This window comes from Ictidomys tridecemlineatus, chromosome 6, assembly GCF_052094955.1.
Source record: "Ictidomys tridecemlineatus isolate mIctTri1 chromosome 6, mIctTri1.hap1, whole genome shotgun sequence".
NCBI lineage: Eukaryota > Metazoa > Chordata > Mammalia > Rodentia > Sciuridae > Ictidomys > Ictidomys tridecemlineatus.
In genome coordinates this window covers 82,479,818-82,499,340 of record NC_135482.1, presented here as the reverse complement: position 1 = coordinate 82,499,340, position 19,523 = coordinate 82,479,818, and the positions used below count along the sequence as shown (strand labels likewise).

At 37.2% G+C, this 19,523-nt stretch overlaps 1 protein-coding gene across 1 annotated transcript in view; it reads right to left on the bottom strand.

Annotated features, from left to right (window-relative positions):
* Itpr2 (inositol 1,4,5-trisphosphate receptor type 2) overlaps positions 1-19,523 on the bottom strand; it is a 471,319-nt gene that overhangs the window by 379,456 nt on the left and 72,340 nt on the right. Inside the window, exon 3 of the mRNA XM_005328880.5 lies at positions 136-251. Within this exon, the coding sequence (XP_005328937.2) occupies positions 136-251 (116 nt within the window). The remainder of the gene's footprint in view (positions 1-135; positions 252-19,523) is intronic.

The following is a 19,523-nucleotide window of genomic DNA, read 5'->3' as shown; positions in this document are numbered from 1 at the left end:
TCCCTACACTTTTCAATGTGTATCTGAAATCTCTGTGTGTTGGGTGACATCACAAAGCTAGAAAGCTGTGAATACATCTTTTGTTATTGCTGCTCTAGTCCAGCCTGAGCAAGACACATGCAGCCTGGCCCTTACCTGTAGTTTCTTCAGCAAGGCGGCCTCTGTGTGGTTCCCCTGTTTGGCTTGCTTGGCTTTCCAATACTGCTTCTGGGCAGAATATCGATTCATAGGGCACACCTTGAAAAGGCAGTCTATGACAAACCAACAAACACAACACTGTAACTAAGGCTGCTGGCATTTCTTAGACTTCCTTCATTGCCTAGTTTTGGGATCTTCGAATTTCTAAGTCAAAAGATCGTTCAAAAGTTATATAACCCACCCTCTAGCTATTAGATTTCTCCCTTAACATCCTTTTCAAATAATTGTACTTAGCTAAAATAAACCCTTCTTCATTAGTTTAAGTTTTTTAAAAAAAAATTATAGCCAGTGTGATTTGTAAAGAAATAAAACCAATATAATTATTATACTTTTTTATTTATTTATTTTTATGTGGTGCTGAGGATCAAACCCAGGGCCTTGCACATGCGAGACAACCACTCTAGCGCTGAGCCATATCCCCAGCCCCTACTTAGCATTTCTTAATTGTGATGGGGGACCTGGTCTTAATGGATAGTATGAGATCAGTGTCTTATCTGACCCAACACAATTAATACTAATCCATGGTAGATATTTTGACAGCCAAAGCTACACAGAAAACAGAAACAATCACAGCTGATCATTACAGTCATCCATTTCCCAAGTTTCTGAATACCTTGAATGAACATGGTGTGGACACCTCAGAGACAATGGGATATGATGGAAGCATAAAGCAAAACAGAACAAATACGTAACAACACCAAGAGTGTAGTCCTAATACTGCTCCCAAATATCAAGATAGGAAACCATAGTTGAATACTGTGCCCATGATATCTCTAAGTCAAAAAGCAGAGGCGGGGCTGAGGAAAGTAAAGTTGGCCAAATATAAAACCTCAGATTGCATTTCCATTTTAGGGCCTTGGATTTATGGTCCCCCTGAACAATCTCCCCATAGGTAACATCTGATTTTACACTACAGTAAATAACCAATCTGCTTCTGTGTGGGAACTAAGACCACAGGACTGTCTGGGCTGATAGATGGGAAACATAGGGCAAGACAGTCTTCTGCAAAAAGACTTCTCCTGGTGGTAGTGGGGTACATGTGGGTTTAATTTTCTCTCTCTGCCTCCTTTAGAACACATTTTTTTTAAATTAAAAAAAAAATCTACGTGTCTTGGGCTGGTCATATATTTTGTCTTAATTCTAAATTTACTGCATAATAAAAGTATTAATAATAACTGCCACACCTAATTCCCTGGGCTGCTGAGATGCACAAAAGGATAATCTGTGTGAAAGTTCTCTGCGAACTCTGAAGCCCTATTATAAATGTAGAGTATTATTATTAACATTGCCTCATTCTTCCAGGAATAGCCTCACTAAGATGAAAAGATGACTAAACCCTTACTGAGCTCTCAGCAAAAGTGGATTTCCTGGAGTACACCTGAACCTGCACCAAGAGTGCCCAATTAATGACAAGGTGTTCACTCCCGGGACATTCGATGCCATGGAGTGTTTTGTATAAAGTCCTCGAAGTCTCTCAAATAGAATGGCAATGAGCATTACCTCCCCATGACCTTGTAATATCATTTAAACTTTGCGGATACAATCCCTAACACCAGTTCAGTCACAGCCTTTGACAAGCCCCCTTTTCTCCTGCATGAGGGAATTCAGCTGTATCAGACCCAACAATCTCTCTGTCTTCCTCACCCTGCTTCTAAAACTAGCTGTCTCGTATTCCTTGGTCTGCTCCTTCTCTAAAATTAGAGGTGGGTATATGCTAAGAAAGCGCTTTTAGAGGCTTCTCCGCTAGAAATCAGCTCAGTGTCACTCTTTAATTAGGTAACAACCTCTTTAACATTTCAAGATGCAAAAAAAAAAAATTTTTTTAAGAGAGGTTGGCCTCGTAACAAGTACCAAAAGCACAAGTAAAAAAGGAAGGAATTTGAGTCGAATATGTTAAAAGTTTAACCTTCAGACCTTAGGCCAACAATCTTGCAGAAATACTGAAGTTGGGGATATGTTAGTAATGCAACAAGACATGACATGTTAGATCTGGCAATAGTGTAAGAACAATGGCTTAGAATGGGTACTTTTTTTTCTTTTAACAGCCATGAAAGGAAACTAAGCCACCCAGAAGTTTCACTTCAGCCTGATTTCAAATGGCAGGGTTAGAGAAGAGATACGAAAGCCCTTCACAGGGTGCAGAGCAGGAAGTTGGCTGTGAGTCAAAGAACTAGCCTCTCCACTTGACGCCATGTACACCTACCTGCAGGGCACCATCTACACTCCACTTCCAAGACTCATCTAAACAGTGTTGAAACATTTTGCTTTGTAACTAAAAAGCACTTCCTAAAACACTTGTATCTGAGATCGTTTCTGCCCTAACCTGGAAACTGACTTTAGCACTCCATTCTAGGCTATTACACGTAAGGCTGGGTCAGGCCAGCAAGTTCCTCTGGGCATGGTGGGAAAAAAAAAAAAAAAAAAAAAAACTTGCTTTTTCGCTTCTCCACCCTCCTAAAGATGTCTTAAGATTTAAATGAGGCAAAGCATATTAAACCATCAGCAAATGGCTGTCACAAGGCAGACATTCAACAAATGGCTCTTTCATGGTAGCTTGTAAAATTACCTCATGCTGATTACAAGGAACATGGTTGCCAAGGGTTTTATTACCTCCACGTGGAGGAAGCTGGGGATGGAAAGGCTCTAGGACTTCTCTCTTTTTTTTTTTTTTTTTGCAGCAAAGATCCATGATGACAATGATTTCTGGGACAAAGGGCAAGCTGGGACTCTCCCAGTGATAAAATGGAAAGTGGTAAGAAAATTCTCCCTAGGGTAAGGAACAGGCAGACAAGAGACCACTTCCTACTAGCAATTAGAATTCAGAGCTGTTCATGGGAGTGGTATGCATTCATTAGCCAAATTCATAGTGGTAACTCTGTTTTTTATTTTCAGTTTCTCCAAGAAATGCATCCTAAAATACATGCTTGTATAAAACTCTTTATGTTTAGAAGTGTCAAAAAGGCATGTGTTTTTCTATTAAAAATAGAAATTTCAGACCAAACATCTACTTCCCTTGCCTTGCCTAAGGGAAGGTATCTAAAGAGGAAAATATGCTTTAGAATGCTACAAAGGCCAAGGAGAATTTATTGCATGTGTTAGCAAACATTAAAATTAATCACAACACGAGTTGGCAACCATGAAAACGGCAATATAACTTTCTCTAGCCAATAGTCAGCTATTTTACTACTGAAGAGGAAGATAAATGGTCTTTCGTAGTTACAGGCTTGTAGAATACTAAAATGCTAGCACTTGAAGGGCCCTCAGATAAAATCCAACCTGGAAATAAAGAGGCAAAAACTCAAAGAGTGAGTTGCATAGGTCTTTCCTGATAGAATCTCTAGAGTGAAATAAAGAATACATATGAACAAATTGAACCACATACAGGATACTGGAAATGCCCTGACAAGTGACTGCCTAGCTGCCTTGGCTTTCCATTACAGGTGTTTCTGAAAAACACTTGGGGTTATCAATTAATAAGGTAAAATGTTAATTTTGGCTCACAGTTTCAGAGGTCTCAGACCATGGTCACTTGGCCCTGTCACTTTGGATCTGAGTTGTGGCAGAACATCACAGAGAAGAATATGTGGTGGAGCAAAGTTGTCACCTTATGGCAGCTGAGAAGAGAGCGGGAGGAAAGGGTCAGGGGTTCCAATATCCCCTCCAAGGTTAGAACTCCAATGACCTAACTTCCTTCCACTAGGCCCCACATCCTAAAGGTTCCATCACCTCCCAATAATGTCTCAGGCTGGAGACCAAACCTTCAACAAGTAGGCTTTTGGAGGACATTCAACATCTTAAAAAGACATTAATGCCACACTTAGTTTGCTGAACTACTTCAACTACTATCAAGCACTTTGTAAACTATAAAGAGTACTGTATAGTGACAATTAAAGTCATTCCCTCTTCACAACACCCTTGAAAGTTAACCAGATTATCTCCATGTTACAGACGACTAAGACTTAAGTCCACAAAGTTGGTCAGGAATTGAGCTGCAATTAGAACAGAGAGCCTCTGAACCCAATTCAATGTGTCACTACTAGTCAAAGGTACCATTTGGAAGACAGGTTTTCACAATGAGGCAAAATCTGGCTCATGATAAATACCATTCGTAATTCTACATATACACCTTGAGGCCACTGAGAACAAATCTAAACCAGCTTCTACCCAGTGGCCCAAAATCCCCAGACAGCATCCTTCTGATCTATTTTAACTTGGATTTGATTAGCATAGCAGGATCTCCTCAGAAAGCATTGTTCTTATTATATATACTACCAACACCTCTTTCCCATAATATAAGTGTTTGGCCAATTGCAGATTGAATTCTTAAGGCATTGACTAAAGCACTTGTTAATGTATTCAGCAAGTTTGGACAGTGGAAAATATACTGGCCAGACAGTTATGTCTCAATTCTCATCCTACCACAGTCATACACATAACACAACTTCTAGAGAAATACTATGAAGTTAAATATATACTTGTGTAATAGCTACAATATTTAAAAAAAACTAATAGTTTTTATGGGAAATTTGTCATATATATATATATATATATATATGACATTTAGATATATATATATATCACCATATAAATTCCAAAACATCAATAAGAATGTTATAAAATATTAGTCTCAAAGAGAAAAATTATCTGATTCAAACATTAATGAGTAAATACTCAAGAACAAATGAAACTTTATCTTTTGCTTCATTTGGAATAGGGAAGAAAAATAAAATTCAAATTCATTAAGGCTAATTTACATTGTTGTCAAGGTTTAAGTTTCAGCATTAATCAAACCATTATACTAGACATAAATGGAACTTGCTCCCAGAAAATTATAATGTATAATTTTTCAATTAACTTTCCCAGTCTCAGTGTCCTATGTTAACACTGATAATCAAAAAAGTATAATGAGCACACTGACTCAGAAATCAAAATACAAATTTCTAAATTCCATTACATAGGGCTGGGATTGTGGCTCAGCGGTAGATCGATCTACCGCTGCCTAGCAAGGGCAGACCCAGGTTCAATCCTCAGCACCACATACAAATAAAGGCATTGTGTTGTGTCCATCTACACCTAAAAAATAAATGTTTTTAAAAAATTCCAGTACACAAATATCAAATCCAAAAGGAAGGAATTTATACATCATACATATACACAGACACATAAGGTATATGTACTTATATTAAAATATGTATTTCCATAGTACCTCCTATATATCAGGGAGCATGGTTTTCATGTGTGTGTCTATCTCATTTAATTCTTCTACAAACCCTTGAGGTAAGTATTAGTTTTATAAGTGAGGACTGAGAAACAAGATGTTTTAGAGCTCAATCCTAAAATCTCAAATTTTTAGACTTAATCCAAATCAATCTGTTTCCAAATTCCATCTTCATAATGTTAAAGAGAACACTCTATGTTTGTTGAATTAAAACTTTAAAAATTAGGTCTAGATACATTTGCTGAAATTAAAACACATAACATGATGGTCTTAGCCTTTCCTGGCTTCGAATTCTGAGAGATGCTGCAATTTCCTACAAGTACTCAAAATTACATCAGAAAGAGTTCATCTGAACATCTTTATGAATATGGTAGAAGTGGTACAAAAGCAAGATAAAAACACCCAGGAAATTATATGGCCTCAAGCCCTCCACTTAGAAAACAATAATTCCCTAATAGATGAACAATTCAACTGTTAATACAGGTAAATTAACTTTCTAGAGATAGGCTTGTTTCTTCATATCAATTTTAGCATGGCAATCATAACTCCTGGACTAAATATTTGAATTTTAAAAGTCTAGCCCAGGGGATTGGGGTTGTAGCTCAGTAGTAGAGCACTTGCCTAGCATGTGTGAGGCACTGGATTCGAATCTGAGCACCACATATAAATAAATAAAGATACACTGACAACTAAAAATATATTCTAAAAAAGTCTAGCACAGGATATTTTATGCAAGTAACAGTTAAGTAATTTAAATACTTGGATTGAAGATTGTGTGCTATTCATTGTTCCAGGACTGAATTAATTGCTGTTCTCATATAGGAGACCCAAAACAATTCAGTTTGTTATGCTAGCCCTGTGAGCCAAAATTTATGCCCAAGAACAAAAAGATCATAGAGTCCTGTTCCTCACTATTATTTTAGATTCATGCCCAAGTAAGTCTAGTTTTCTACTGATCATTACCACCATAAAGCATCTATACATAACTTAGGAGTCAATGGACAAGAACTTCAGAACAGTTTACAAACTAATTGTGCAAGGCAGGTTAGAAATTAATTTATTTGGTCTCAACATGCCCTGATTGAATGGAATGCAGAGGAACTAAATGACACAAGAAAGGAAAAGAAAGGTAAACAGCAATTGGAAGTAGCAGGTACTTTCTCAAGAAACTTATTTCTGGTGTGTGGTGTGTGTGTGTGTGTGTGTGTGTGTGTGTGTGTGTGAGAGAGAGAGAGAGAGAGAGAGAGAGAGAGAGAGAGAGAGAGAGAGAGAGAGAACGCGCATACACACACACACACACACACACACACACACGCATACTGGATTACACTGTAAGATACATTTCCTTCAAAGAGTTCCAATAATAAGTGTTTAGAAGTTGCTATTCTAGAAGATAACACATGTGCAAAGGTTAGTGAACTTTAAATTTATGTGAAAAAAAATAGCATAAATGCATAGATCCTATGGACAAGAGGCAAAGGCAAGAGCCAAGACTAAGAGAACTTTTCTTTACAATATGAGTGACTTGTGAAATACACAAAAACTACCTTTTTATTAACTGACCTGTTAAATTTGTATACAGGCAATTTTAGTGGAGGAAGATGCCCGTTTAAAAAAGATCTTCCTCTTTTCTCTCCCCACTCAAGTTGACTTCAGCCTTTCCAACAGCACCTATCTATCAGCTGTATCTTTCATAGTCAACCGGTATTGGAGGTAATTCTATTTTCAGTGCCTATTATTTGATATCTGGAAGATGTTCAAAACCTGTTTGCAAAATAAAATTCTTACCAAACTGCCTGAGAAATAATCATGAGATATCAATGCTTTCTGCTCTGAAAATTTTCTTCCTTTTCCTCCTATTAAAATAGAAATAGCTGAGAGGGGATTTCTAAGATGTCTATTTCAATTTCCCCCTTAGAACTTGAGAGCTCCACTAGGGTGAGGTGGACTGGTACAAAGGATCTGGGGAAGACACCTTTTAAACTACCAACAACGAGAAGAATGTTGCTCATCAAATTTTCAGATGATGTAGACTGGGGAGAATAGTTAATTTGAAAGATAAAAATCTAGATTCTTAAATAATCTCCACAGGACAAACATCAATTCAACTATACTTGATACAAACATGAATATAAATATGAAGTTCAGAAAAAAAATCAACTACTTAAGTACATGATAGAGGGGAAACACCAGGGCTATTAGCAATTAACATAAAAACTCTTTTGAAAAGGCTTTATCATCTCAGGCTTGAGGTTCAACTTAATATAATTAAAGTGACTGCTATGATTTAGATATGGTTTGTCTTCCAAGGGTTTGTGTATTGTGAGCTTGGCCCCCAATGTGGCCTGTAAAGAGGTGGTGGGTCCTTTAAGAGGTGGGGCTTAGTGGGAGATAAGTAGATCACTAGTGATTGTTATGGTTTAGACATGAGGTAGCCTCCAAAAGTTCATGTGTGAGAAAATACAAGAAGGTTTAGAGGTAAAATGATTGGGTTATGAAAGCCTTAATCCAGTCATTGAATTAATACCCTGAGAGGGATTAACTTGGTGATAACCTGATAACGGAAGGCAGGTAGGGTATGGCTGGAGGATATAGGTCATTTGGGGGGCATGCCTTTGGGGTATGTATTTTGTTTCTGGCAAGTGGAATCTGTCTCCCTCTCCCCCTCCCTGTACCTCTGCCTCTGCCTCTCTCCTTCTTGGTGTGGTGTCCTGAGCCACTTTCCTCTGCCACACTCCTCCACTATGAGGTCTGGCCTCATCTCTGGCCCCAAGGAATGAAGTCACCATCTATGGACGGATACCTCTGAAATCAAGAGCCCCCAAATAAACTTTTCCTCCTGTAATTGTTCTTGGCAGGTCTTTTGTTCCCAGTAGCAAAAACAGCTGACTGAAACAGGGATGCTGCCCTTGGAAGGGATTAAGGTAGTTCTCCTGGAACCTTGGTGAGTTCTCAAGAGAGGGTTGCTATAAAAGAGCAAGAAAAGTCCCTCTCCATCACTCTCTGGCTTCCAGTCTCCCATATTAGATCTCCCTCTCACAATGACTCCCACCGTGATGCCATCTGCCATGATGTAGTAGAGCCAAGGGGGCCCTCACCACAGCCAAGCAGATGTTGGTGCCATCCTCTTGAACCTCCAAAACTGTGAGCTACATAAACTCACTGATTTACAAATATCCAACCTCGTATTTTTATAGCAATAGAAAACTAAGAAATACAGTGAGCACACATCCCTATGTACCCATACTATTTCTGGTTTATGTCTGTGGCCTGAGGTTGACAAATAATCATAACCCTTTTTACTCTAAAAAGTGTCCTGGTTTTGACAATAATTATATGCTCATTCCAAAATAATCTATGAGCATTGTGTTATAATGGCTTAAAACCTGATGCCACCACTTTAGGCTGGTTAATAGAACAATGGGATCTCAACCAGAACAAGAAACACACCTAGATAACTGGGCTCAATTGTGCATGGCATATTTTAAGCAGCACCTTAACATATTAGTCTGTATCCAGAGTTGAACAAACCAGAAAGCAAGAAATACGTCAGGTTTTTTTTTTTTTTTTTTTAAGAACAGTAGTAGGAACTAGGAAATGTTGTATGGCTGAGATAAAACAGTTCGATAACATTACTTCATATTGTTGAAAGTCTACAAGTAAAAGAGGAAAATTCTTTTCCCTATATTAATTCAGGGGAAAAAAAACAATTTTACTTCAAACTAAGAGAAAACTTAGCAACAACTGGAGGAAAATCCAAGAAAAATATTCCTAAAAAATAAACTTTTGTTCATCATGTTGTGACGAAGGCAGATGAGAAATGGTGCCCAACGGGTCTTGCATCAAGAAGGAGGTTTCTTCCAAATTCGCTTTTTTTTTTTTAATGAGAATTGTAGCAGAGGTGACGGGCATGAAAAGGGCAGAGTTCATGTCCTCCATTTACATAAAATTTCAGAACTTCTCACCTGCCTCAGCTGTATTTATCAAACTTTGGTTTGGTTTGACATCTCAGCATTACAGAAACCAGGAAATCCCTGTCCTGGACCCTTCAAGTTTTCTACTACTAAATGTCTGTCAGTACCAGGTTAAAATGCTCACACAGTGCATGCACTTTGTAAATAAGCATTATTATTACTTCCAACTTTACATTCCAGATGAGCAAATACAGTTGTGTTTATATCTTGGAGTTTCAGAAGCATGACGCTTTGTGGTATTTTGCCACTTAAGTATTTTAGTTTGGTAAGAAGTGCCCAAATGAAAAGAACATGAACAGAGAGCCAAAAGTGGAAGGCATGGAAACCAGGAAACACCTCCTTCCCCCAACACACACACACACATACACACACACACACACACACACACACACACATAGCATTATAATTAATAACTGAGTACAACGTGTCAAGCACAATGAAAGCTTTACTTAGATACATCGATTTCAAAGAATAATTTTGAGACAGGCATGGTTATCACTCCCATCATACAGACAGTGAAATTAGTATCTTAATGGTGCGGTTCTGTCCAAGGTCACAGAGCTAGCAAGTGGTAGAGCTAGGATTCACATGCAAATAAGTTGACTTCAGAGCTATGCTATTATACAGTACAGATGGAAAGGATACAACCCAGCTATTTTGTATGTTTGGAAGGTGGAGCAGTGAAATGTTGAAGAATTAAAATATGGAAGGAAAGGAGGGACTTCCAGGAAGCAGGGTGGACACAGAAGTAGGCGAAGGAGAGATAAGATAACAGAGTAGCTGAGACAGTAGGTGAGATGTGGGAACTACAGGAACAGCTGTGCCATTTTCTTCTTGCATTTTTTGTCTTCCTTTTATTCTTTGTTCTTTATTCTTTTTTCCTCCATAACTTTAAATTGTTGTTCTCTTCCACCATTCCTTAGGCTCTTCCTTTCATTACTACCTCTTTGTGGTTTTGTCACCTTTTCTGTTTTTCTTTATCATTTTCTTCCTTTAACAATCTTAGTTCACTCTGTCTCCAGTATTTCCTTGATTTGTTCTCTGAACTTTCTCTTTTCTTTTTTCTCTCCCTTTCCTGATTGTAAACTCCACCCCCCTCAAAAAAAATGTATTTCTTATTTTCTATGGATAAGATTATAGCTTTTATCTTTCAAATAAAACCATAAATGATTTGGATATTTTCTTAACCAAACTCAACTTAAAATTAAGTTTCAAAGACAAACATATATATCTAACAGAGGACTTGCATCCAGAAAAGTACTGATATAGCTCGATGACAGAAGACACAGTTCAACAAGACCTGAACAACCATTCATGGAAAAATGATATATGGATTGCTTTGGCTATTCTGGGTCTCTTATTTTTTCCAAATGAATTTCATGATTGCTTTTTCTAATTCTATGAAGAATGTCATTGGGGATTTTAATAGGAATTGCATCAAATCTGTAATAACAGTTTTGGTAATATGGCCATTTTGACAATATTAATTCTGCCTATCCAGGAGCAACGGGAGGTCTTACCATTTTCTAAGGTCTTCTTCAATTTCTTTCTTTAGTGTTCTGTAGTTTTCACTGTAGAGGTCTTTCACCTCTTTAGTCGTTTGATTCCCCAGTAATTTTTTTTTTTAGGTTATTGTGAATGGGGTAGTTTTCCTAATTTCCTTTTCAGTAAATTCATCACTGATGTATAGGAACACATTTTCAAAAGAAGCCAATCCCAAAAAACCAAAGCCAAATGTTTTCTCTGATATGCAGATGCTAATTCACAATTAAGGCAGGGGTGGGGGAGAACAGTTACTTTAGATTAGGTAGAGGGAAGTGAGGGGAGGGGAGGGGGGACAGGGGTAGGGAAAATAGTAGAATGAATCTCACATTAGTACCCTATGTACATATGACTACACAACTGGTGGGATTCTACATCATGTACAATCAGAAGAATGAGAAATTATACTCCATTTATGTGTGGTGTATCAAACTGCATTCTACTGTTATGTATAACGAATTAGAACAAATTTTAAAAAAGATAAGCAACAGGAAAAAATGATATATGGATAGCCAACAAGAAATGAAATGATACTCAGTGTCATTGATCAGTAGAAAAATGAAATTAAAGCACTTGTGTACTGTTACACATCCAACAGAATGGCCAAAATCAAAAAGAATGACAAAGCCATGTGTGGATGTAGATCTGAAATAGCTGCGACCCTCAGACATTGGTGGTATAAATACAGAATGGTACAGCTACTTGGGAAAACATTTTGGTAGTTTCTTAAAAAGTTAAAAATACACTTACATAACCCAGTAATCCCAATCTAAGGTATGGACCTAAGAAAACTAAAACTTACATATATATGTATGTGAATATATATATATATATGTATATATATATATAATATATATATATATACATATATATATATATATATGTATAGAGATATATGCACACACACACACACACACACATATATATATATACAAAACCTTGTATGCAAATATTCATCAGCATTCTTCAAAACAGCCAAAAGAGCAGGTGAGGAAAACAACCTGAATATCTGATTTCAAATGTAGGAGTATATCCAAAAAATGGAATACCACTTGGCCAAAAAGAAAAAGAACTACATGAATAAGTCTTAAAACTTAAAAAGAAGCCAGACACAGACTATATACCATACAATGCCATTTATATGGAATTCTTAAAAAGGCGAAACTATAGCATCCAATAAAAAAAGTCAGTGCTACCTGGAACTTGTGAATAGGAAGAAACAGTTTGGATCAATAGAAAAGTGATTATAGTGTAGAGTGCATCACTATATGTACTTACTAAAACTTGTTGAACTAATCACTTAAAATAAGTGGATTTTATAGTATATAAATTATTGTACAATTAAACTGAGAAGTCATTGCCATATTTGTACATGGCCCTCAATTGCTTACATATTTTTGGATTCTTAAGATAAAAGATAATCTTTAAAGACATAAGAAGAATCTGTTTCAGTTGTGTGGCTGAGGTTTGGGGATATGGGAAGGGAAACACAGGGTGACTTTTTTTGCTACATCACAGGATCGAGCTGACTTCCCTAGTGTGGTAGCTCTTTAAAATATTTGATGATTCACTGATAAGACACACCCAGGGGTGCAGCAAGTAAATCTGGCTAAATGTAGTGAGATAAATTTTCCTAAACACAGTATGAAGTGAAATTGGAGCTTAATCCACAATTTAATTTTCATTTGGAGAAAAGAATACCCTGCAATACCTTGTCACATCTCAAAGGAAGAGGTCAACAAATGGGAGGGGGGTGAGGGAGTGCAAAAAGACTTGCAGAGAGATGAGACTACCTGAGCATCAAGAACCACGGACAGACCATGTGAACATCAAGATTACTGACCACACTGGATTAAAACACGACAAATAAATTAAAATCCCTGAGTTCATAATTATTTTAAAAAACACGTATTGGTCACCTTTGTATTTTAAAGTAGCAACTCTTTACTCTAAACTAGTAGATGAAAGGAAATAAACACTAAAGCAGATAAAGACATGAGATGGGAGGGAAAGGGAGAGATAAGGGAAATTGCATGGAAACGAAGGGAGACCCTCATTGCTATACAAAATTACATATAAGAGGTTGTGAGGGGAATGGGAAAATAAACAAGGAGAGAAATGAATTACAGTAGATGGGGTAGAGAGGGAAGATGGGAGGGGAGGGGAGGGGGGATAGTAGGGGGATAGGAAAGGTAGTAGAATACAACAGTTACTAATATGGCAGTATGTAAAAATGTGGATGTGTAACCGATGTGATTCTGCAATCTGCATTTGGGGTAAAAATTGGGAGTTCATAACCCACTTCAATCTAATGTATGAAATATGATATGTCAAGAGCTTTGTAATGTTGCGAACAACCAATAAAGTCCCAAGTCAGTTGACTTTAAAAAAAAAAAAAAAGAAAGTAGATGAACACGAACACAAATGATGTCTTGATACATTACAAAGTGGAAAAAAGCAATCGGCGCAACACTGAATAATGTGATCCCAGTGTTACAAAACTCACAAATCTATATGAGCTTTTATAGGCTTGATTAAAAACTCTAAGGAGAAAAATTACCAAAAGTGGTTAACCTTGAGGAAGAGAAATGGATGTTGTGAAAGAGAAAAGATGATTTTGGCTTTGTACATTTTACTGCTTTTGTTAAAAAAAAAAAAAAGTAATAAATTTATAAACAAAAACTCTCATTTTCCAGGAACAAAAATCAAATTCATTATGGGCTATATATTAAGGCCCTGTAATGGTGCTACGTTCGTTCCTGGATGAGGCCCAGATTTGTCCTTATAATGGAAAGCATATAATAAAGTTTCAAAAGATATAAATAGCAAGTGAATACTTTAACATACATTGCTGTTTCTCTCTCTCTCTCTCTCTCTCTCTCTCTCTCTCTCTCTCTCTCTCAGGAAAAACACCAGAGAAGGAGAACAAGTCATGATGACGCTACTGATACCATTGTCACCAAATTATTTTAAAATCACACTTACAAAAGGTTGATTTAATTATCTACATCGTTTATTCCACACTTGTTCTTTTCCAAGGAACTCTGCAATTAAGTGGCACCCCATTAATCGTACAAGAAAACAATGTGAAAGGGCTGGGATTGTGGCTCCCCTAACATGTGTGAGGACCTGGGTTCAATCCTCAGCACCACATATAAATAAATAAAATAAAGGTATTGTGTCCACCTACAACTAACATATAAAATTTATGAAAAGAAAGAAAACAACATGAAGGGCTGAGAGTAGAGCTTAATGGCAGAGCACTTGCTGAGCATGCAAGTGAGTCCACCCACAGCATACCCTGCCCCCTACAAAGACTCATAAAGGCATTCACCAGGAGAAGTGGAGAATATAATTTCAAATATTCTCATATGCTGGCCGAATGGAAAAGAATGAATTCCACAACAATTTATAAGTGCTATTAATTCCTACCTCCTTTACTAGTTGGATACAAGCCATGATCTCAGGTTTGCTTTGTTTTGTTTTAAATTGACCAATAAAAATGATTTTTATTTATATAGCATAAAGTTTAATAATTGTATACATTGTGGAATGGCTAAATCAAGCTAATTAACGTATCCATTATCTCAGCCATTTGTGTGTGTGTATGTGTGTGTGGTGATAATATCTACCTTTTTAGCAATTTTCAAGTATATAATGCATTGTTATTAACTATAGCAATCATGTTGTACAATAGGTCTCTTGAACTACTAATTCTAACTGAAATTTTATATTCACTAGTTTTATACATACATATGCATCCAGTCTTTCCATGTGGTAACTGTACACAGTGAGTTTCAGGCAGGCATGAGCTAAACTGCTTGGTTAAACCAAAGAGGAAGCCGGGCATAGTGGCATGCTCTTGTAATCCCAGCAACTCAGGAGGCTGACACCGGAGGATAGAGAGACCAAAGCCAGCCTCATCAGATTAGTGAGAAACTTAGCAACTCAGTGAGATGTTCTTCGGCATTTTTTAAAATTCTGATTCATGATACAATATAGATAATCCTTGAAAATATTATCTAAGTGAAAGAAGACGGTCTCAAAATAGCACATATTGAATGTTTCCATTAAATGAAGTGTCCAGAATAAGCAAACCCATAGAGGTACACAGTACATTACTGGTTGCCAAGGATGGCAGAAGAGGGAAATGGAGTGATGGCTAATGGCTGTATCTTTTGGCAGGGGATAAAAATGTTCTGGAATTAGAGAGTAGTGATGATTGCACAAATTTGCAAATACACTAAAAACAACTAAATTGCATATCTGAGATGGTGAATGTTATGGTATGTGAATTGACTTATAAGTCAATAAAAAAAACTGTTTAAAAAAAGAGGGTGGCATGGTTTCACTTATACGAAGTTTGAAAACTGAAACTCATTGATGGTAATAAGGGTAAAGATAGCAGCTACTTTTAGCAGAAGAACCTCTGGGGGGCTGGAAATGTTCTACATATCTGAATAAAAGTGGTGGCCACCTGAATAAATATTCAAAGACACATACATGCACATACATATATAAATTTATCAAATTTATACTTAATATACTTGAGTTTACACTTAAGATTTATGTGTTTTAATGTATGTAAGTTAAGTTTTCTTCAGCAGCTATTTTAGGAAAAAAACTTTTTTTAGAAAATCCATAGCATGGTGCCCTTCAACAGATGAATGGAAAAGAGAATGTAGTATATACACACACTATGGACTATTACTCAGCAATAAAGAAAAATGAAACAATGGCATTTGCCAGTACATGGATGGAACTGGAGAATATCATGCTAACTGAAATACGCCAGTCCCCAAAAGACAAAGGTCAAATGTTCTTTCAGATATGAAACAAGGAAAGGTAGGAAGGGGAGGTACAGAAGTTCATTGCATTAGACAAAAGGGAATGAAGGGAAGGGAAGGAGATGAGAATAGGAAAGAAACTAGAATAAATCAGACATAGTTTCCTATGTTCATATATGAACACATGACCAGTGTAACTCCCCATTATGCTCAACCACAAGAATGGGATCCTAGTTAGAATAAGTTATACTCCATGTATGCATAATATGTCAAAATACACCCTACTGTCATGTATATCTAAAAATAACAAATAAATTTTAAAAAGAAAATTCATGGCATTATGATGAGAATCAAGAATGTCATTGGTAGGCTGGAGTTGTGGCTCCGTGGTAGAATGCTTGCTTGGCATGTGTGAGGCCCTGGGTTCAATCCTCAGCACTGCATATAAATAAATAAATAAATAAATAAACAAACAAACAAATAAATAAATAAATAAATCCATTGACAACTAAAAATTTTTTTTTAATTTTTTTTAAAAAGATGTCATTGGTATCTAGCACTTAGATCCACTCCACGATGCAATTTTATCCAACCATTTGCCTCAACTAAAAGCCCTAAAATCATCTTTGATTCACCTCTTATATATCTCATGTCCAAAATAATAAAACCCCTATAGATTTTACCTTTAAGATACACATAGCTTCTGATTTACCAACCCATAAACCTGATCTAAATCACCATATTTCTCTCCTGGCTATCATCACAGTCCCCTAACAAGTCCCCTGTTCCTGCCCTAGTCCCTGACCATCAGCACTCCACTTACCAGGTGGAATGTGCCTGTTAAGACACAAGTTGGGGCCTCTGGGCCTCTGCTCACAACCCTCCAATAGCTCCACCTCACCAAGAGCAAAAAGCAAAGGCCCCAGGGGCCTACGAGGCCCTGCCTAAGCTGCCGTGGGCCCCTGCATCCCCCAGACACCTTGCTGGCCTCACCTGCCACACCTGGCCCCTCACTAGCTCCACCCAGCCACAGCAGTCCACTTGCTATTACTGCAACCTATCCAGGGCACCCCTCCTTTAGCACCTTTGCCCTTGATGGTCTGTCCACCTCTGGCTGTTCTCTAGGATATCTGTTCTGTCTCCCACTTTAGGCCTATCCTCAAATATCCACAGGGCCTTCCCTGGCAGTGCAAAAACAGCAGCCCTATCCAGCCAGCACTCTGATTACTCTGATTTATTTTTCTTCATAGTCTCTCTCCATCTAATAAATGTGTGGTTCTTAGTAGGTGTTCAATGAATGGTTTTCTGTCTGAATGAAAATATACATGAATAAATGAATGAATGAATATAAATAAAAGAAATGAATAAAGGTTACACTAATTCTTGAATGCAGAATAAAACCCCACAACCATCAGTAAATCTGATTTTTCTGTATATACAGGTTATTTTTATCATAAACAGGTAGTAGAGTTACAGTAGCCTATACTTCAATTGGATTCTATCAGATTTGCCTAAAAAGAAAAAATTATAAAGCAAAGGGAATATGCAGTTTTTCTCAACTGTCTTACCATCTACAGGGCTTTATTAAGAAAATATTGACTTTAAGATTTGAAAAGGAAAGGGTGAATATGAAGGAAAATAATTTTGCAGGCAAACTGTTACTCATTTATAGAATCTCGGAAGTTTTCTGTTCAAAGTTAGGTGAATGATGGACAGTGCGACTTCTTTCAGGTGTAATGTTTTGCAAGAGAGAGAAATATTTCCCAGGTACCAACAGTACAAATGTTCTCAAGGGTCATTGAGGCCTATCCTGCCCACAGATTAGCAACGGCTTTGCCAGAACCAGCTTTGATGTTATCCAGAAATGACGAACAACAGACCTCCTGAGCTCCTGGCAGGCCAGATGAAAACACAAGAACATAAAGGAGCCCTGGTGCTTCTTTCCTTTTATCCTTGAACAAACACAGACATAAAGCAGATGTGACCTCACTAAATATGAGCTGGTTCAACTGATGTGCAGTTTTTACTGCACTTCTAATGATTATACATTGTCATGTCCCCACTCTTTGTGACTGAATCCAGGCGAAGGACTAAAGCAACCCTCTGCACCACGGACATAAAAGTTTATTTGAGACATAAATTCTGGCTACTCTAACAATCTGGTAAATTGTACGGGATTATTTTTCAATAGCTCAAACTGCAAAGTTGTACCATCTGCTCAATAGAAAAATTGCTCCCAACATAGCTAACTTTTGTTGTTTGAAGAAGCACCCTTGAACGCCTTCCCAGAAGCATAGTCTCAAGAAAGAAAAAGAAATTCCTTAACAAAATCCTCAATTACAGAAGGCATAGATGTAGGTAGATCAAAATTCAACCAAGCAAAATGTAAGAATATTTGGTCTTGGGAGAGAGAGAAAGAGAGAAGTGTGGTCATAATGTCCTTCTTATAGAACATGATTATCAGAAAGCATTTACATGGTTCTGCCTAACATAAAAAAAAAAAAGTTATGCCAGAGTAGTTTCTCATTTGCAACTCAAATTTTAGTCTCATTACTGAACAGAGAGACTGTAGATATTCAATAAATTCCATTTTGATTGAAATTTAATTCTAAACTATGAGTCTCATTCTTCCATGAAGACTTCCCAACTCATAAGAAACTACTTCTCAGACCCCTATAATATATACTAGTCAACACAGATTATTAACTGTTTCTGTTGTTCTTTACTTATTTTTGCATAGATTCTTATCTCTACAACTTGACCGTGAGTGCCTCAAATTCAAAAACTACACTTAAATTTCTTCTGAGTAACCCAACAGTACCTCACCAGGGGGATACAAAGTGTATTAAATATGAAACATCATGCCAAGTAAGCACAAACAGCTTGATATATAAGATTCCCACAACACACACACAAACACACACAGACTCCCACATGGCTCTTCCTAAGCTGCTTCTTTAAAGGCCAATAAAGTATGCATGCAAATGAGGTGAACCTGGAGAATGAGCCCATTCTGTTCCGCCCCATGTCCCACATTCCCCAAGCTCAGGAAAGACAGGGCTAGTGTTTTCTGTGGTGCTCGGAAGCACTGGATATGAGTCTGAATAGGAAATGAGAAGGAACAACCTAACAATTTACCACCAAACATGTAATTCCCACAAACTGCTGCTGGGCCCTAACTCACTATGGCGTGACTCCTTGGATATGGGGGTCTTAATTTTTCAAAGGGATCTCTGGAGGATTTCATTACACACTCCTAACCACCCCTGGTTTGCTGAGAGCATCACAAACTTGTTTGGCAGTACTGCTATCTTCTTTATTCCAAAGCACACACGCTTCATCTACAACTCATTTATGCTCACCAATCAGATCTGTGTGAAGAAGAATAGAGGAGTATCAAGGTCATGGAGTCAAATTGGGTTATTTCAAAATAGTGCACTGTTTTCTATACTTGTTTTTCTCTTCAAAGAGTTCAAGTGTTTACTTATCAAGGTGGAGGGGTGTTATTTTGTAGATTCTTAATTAACTTGTGTCTAATTCCTTTCAAGGCTACATATAAGTTACTATAAAAGTGAACAAAAGGCTGGGGTTCTGGCTCAGCAGTAGAACGCTGGCCTAGCACATGTGTGGTGCTGGGTTCAATCCTTACCACCACATAAAAATAAATAAAATAAAGGTCTTGTGTCCAACTACAACTAAAAAAATAAAATTAAAAAAATAAAATAAAACTTTTTTAAAAAATGAGCAAAAACATGTTTCTAAACTCCCTTTCGGGTTGATCAAAATACTTTTTCTTGCTAAATA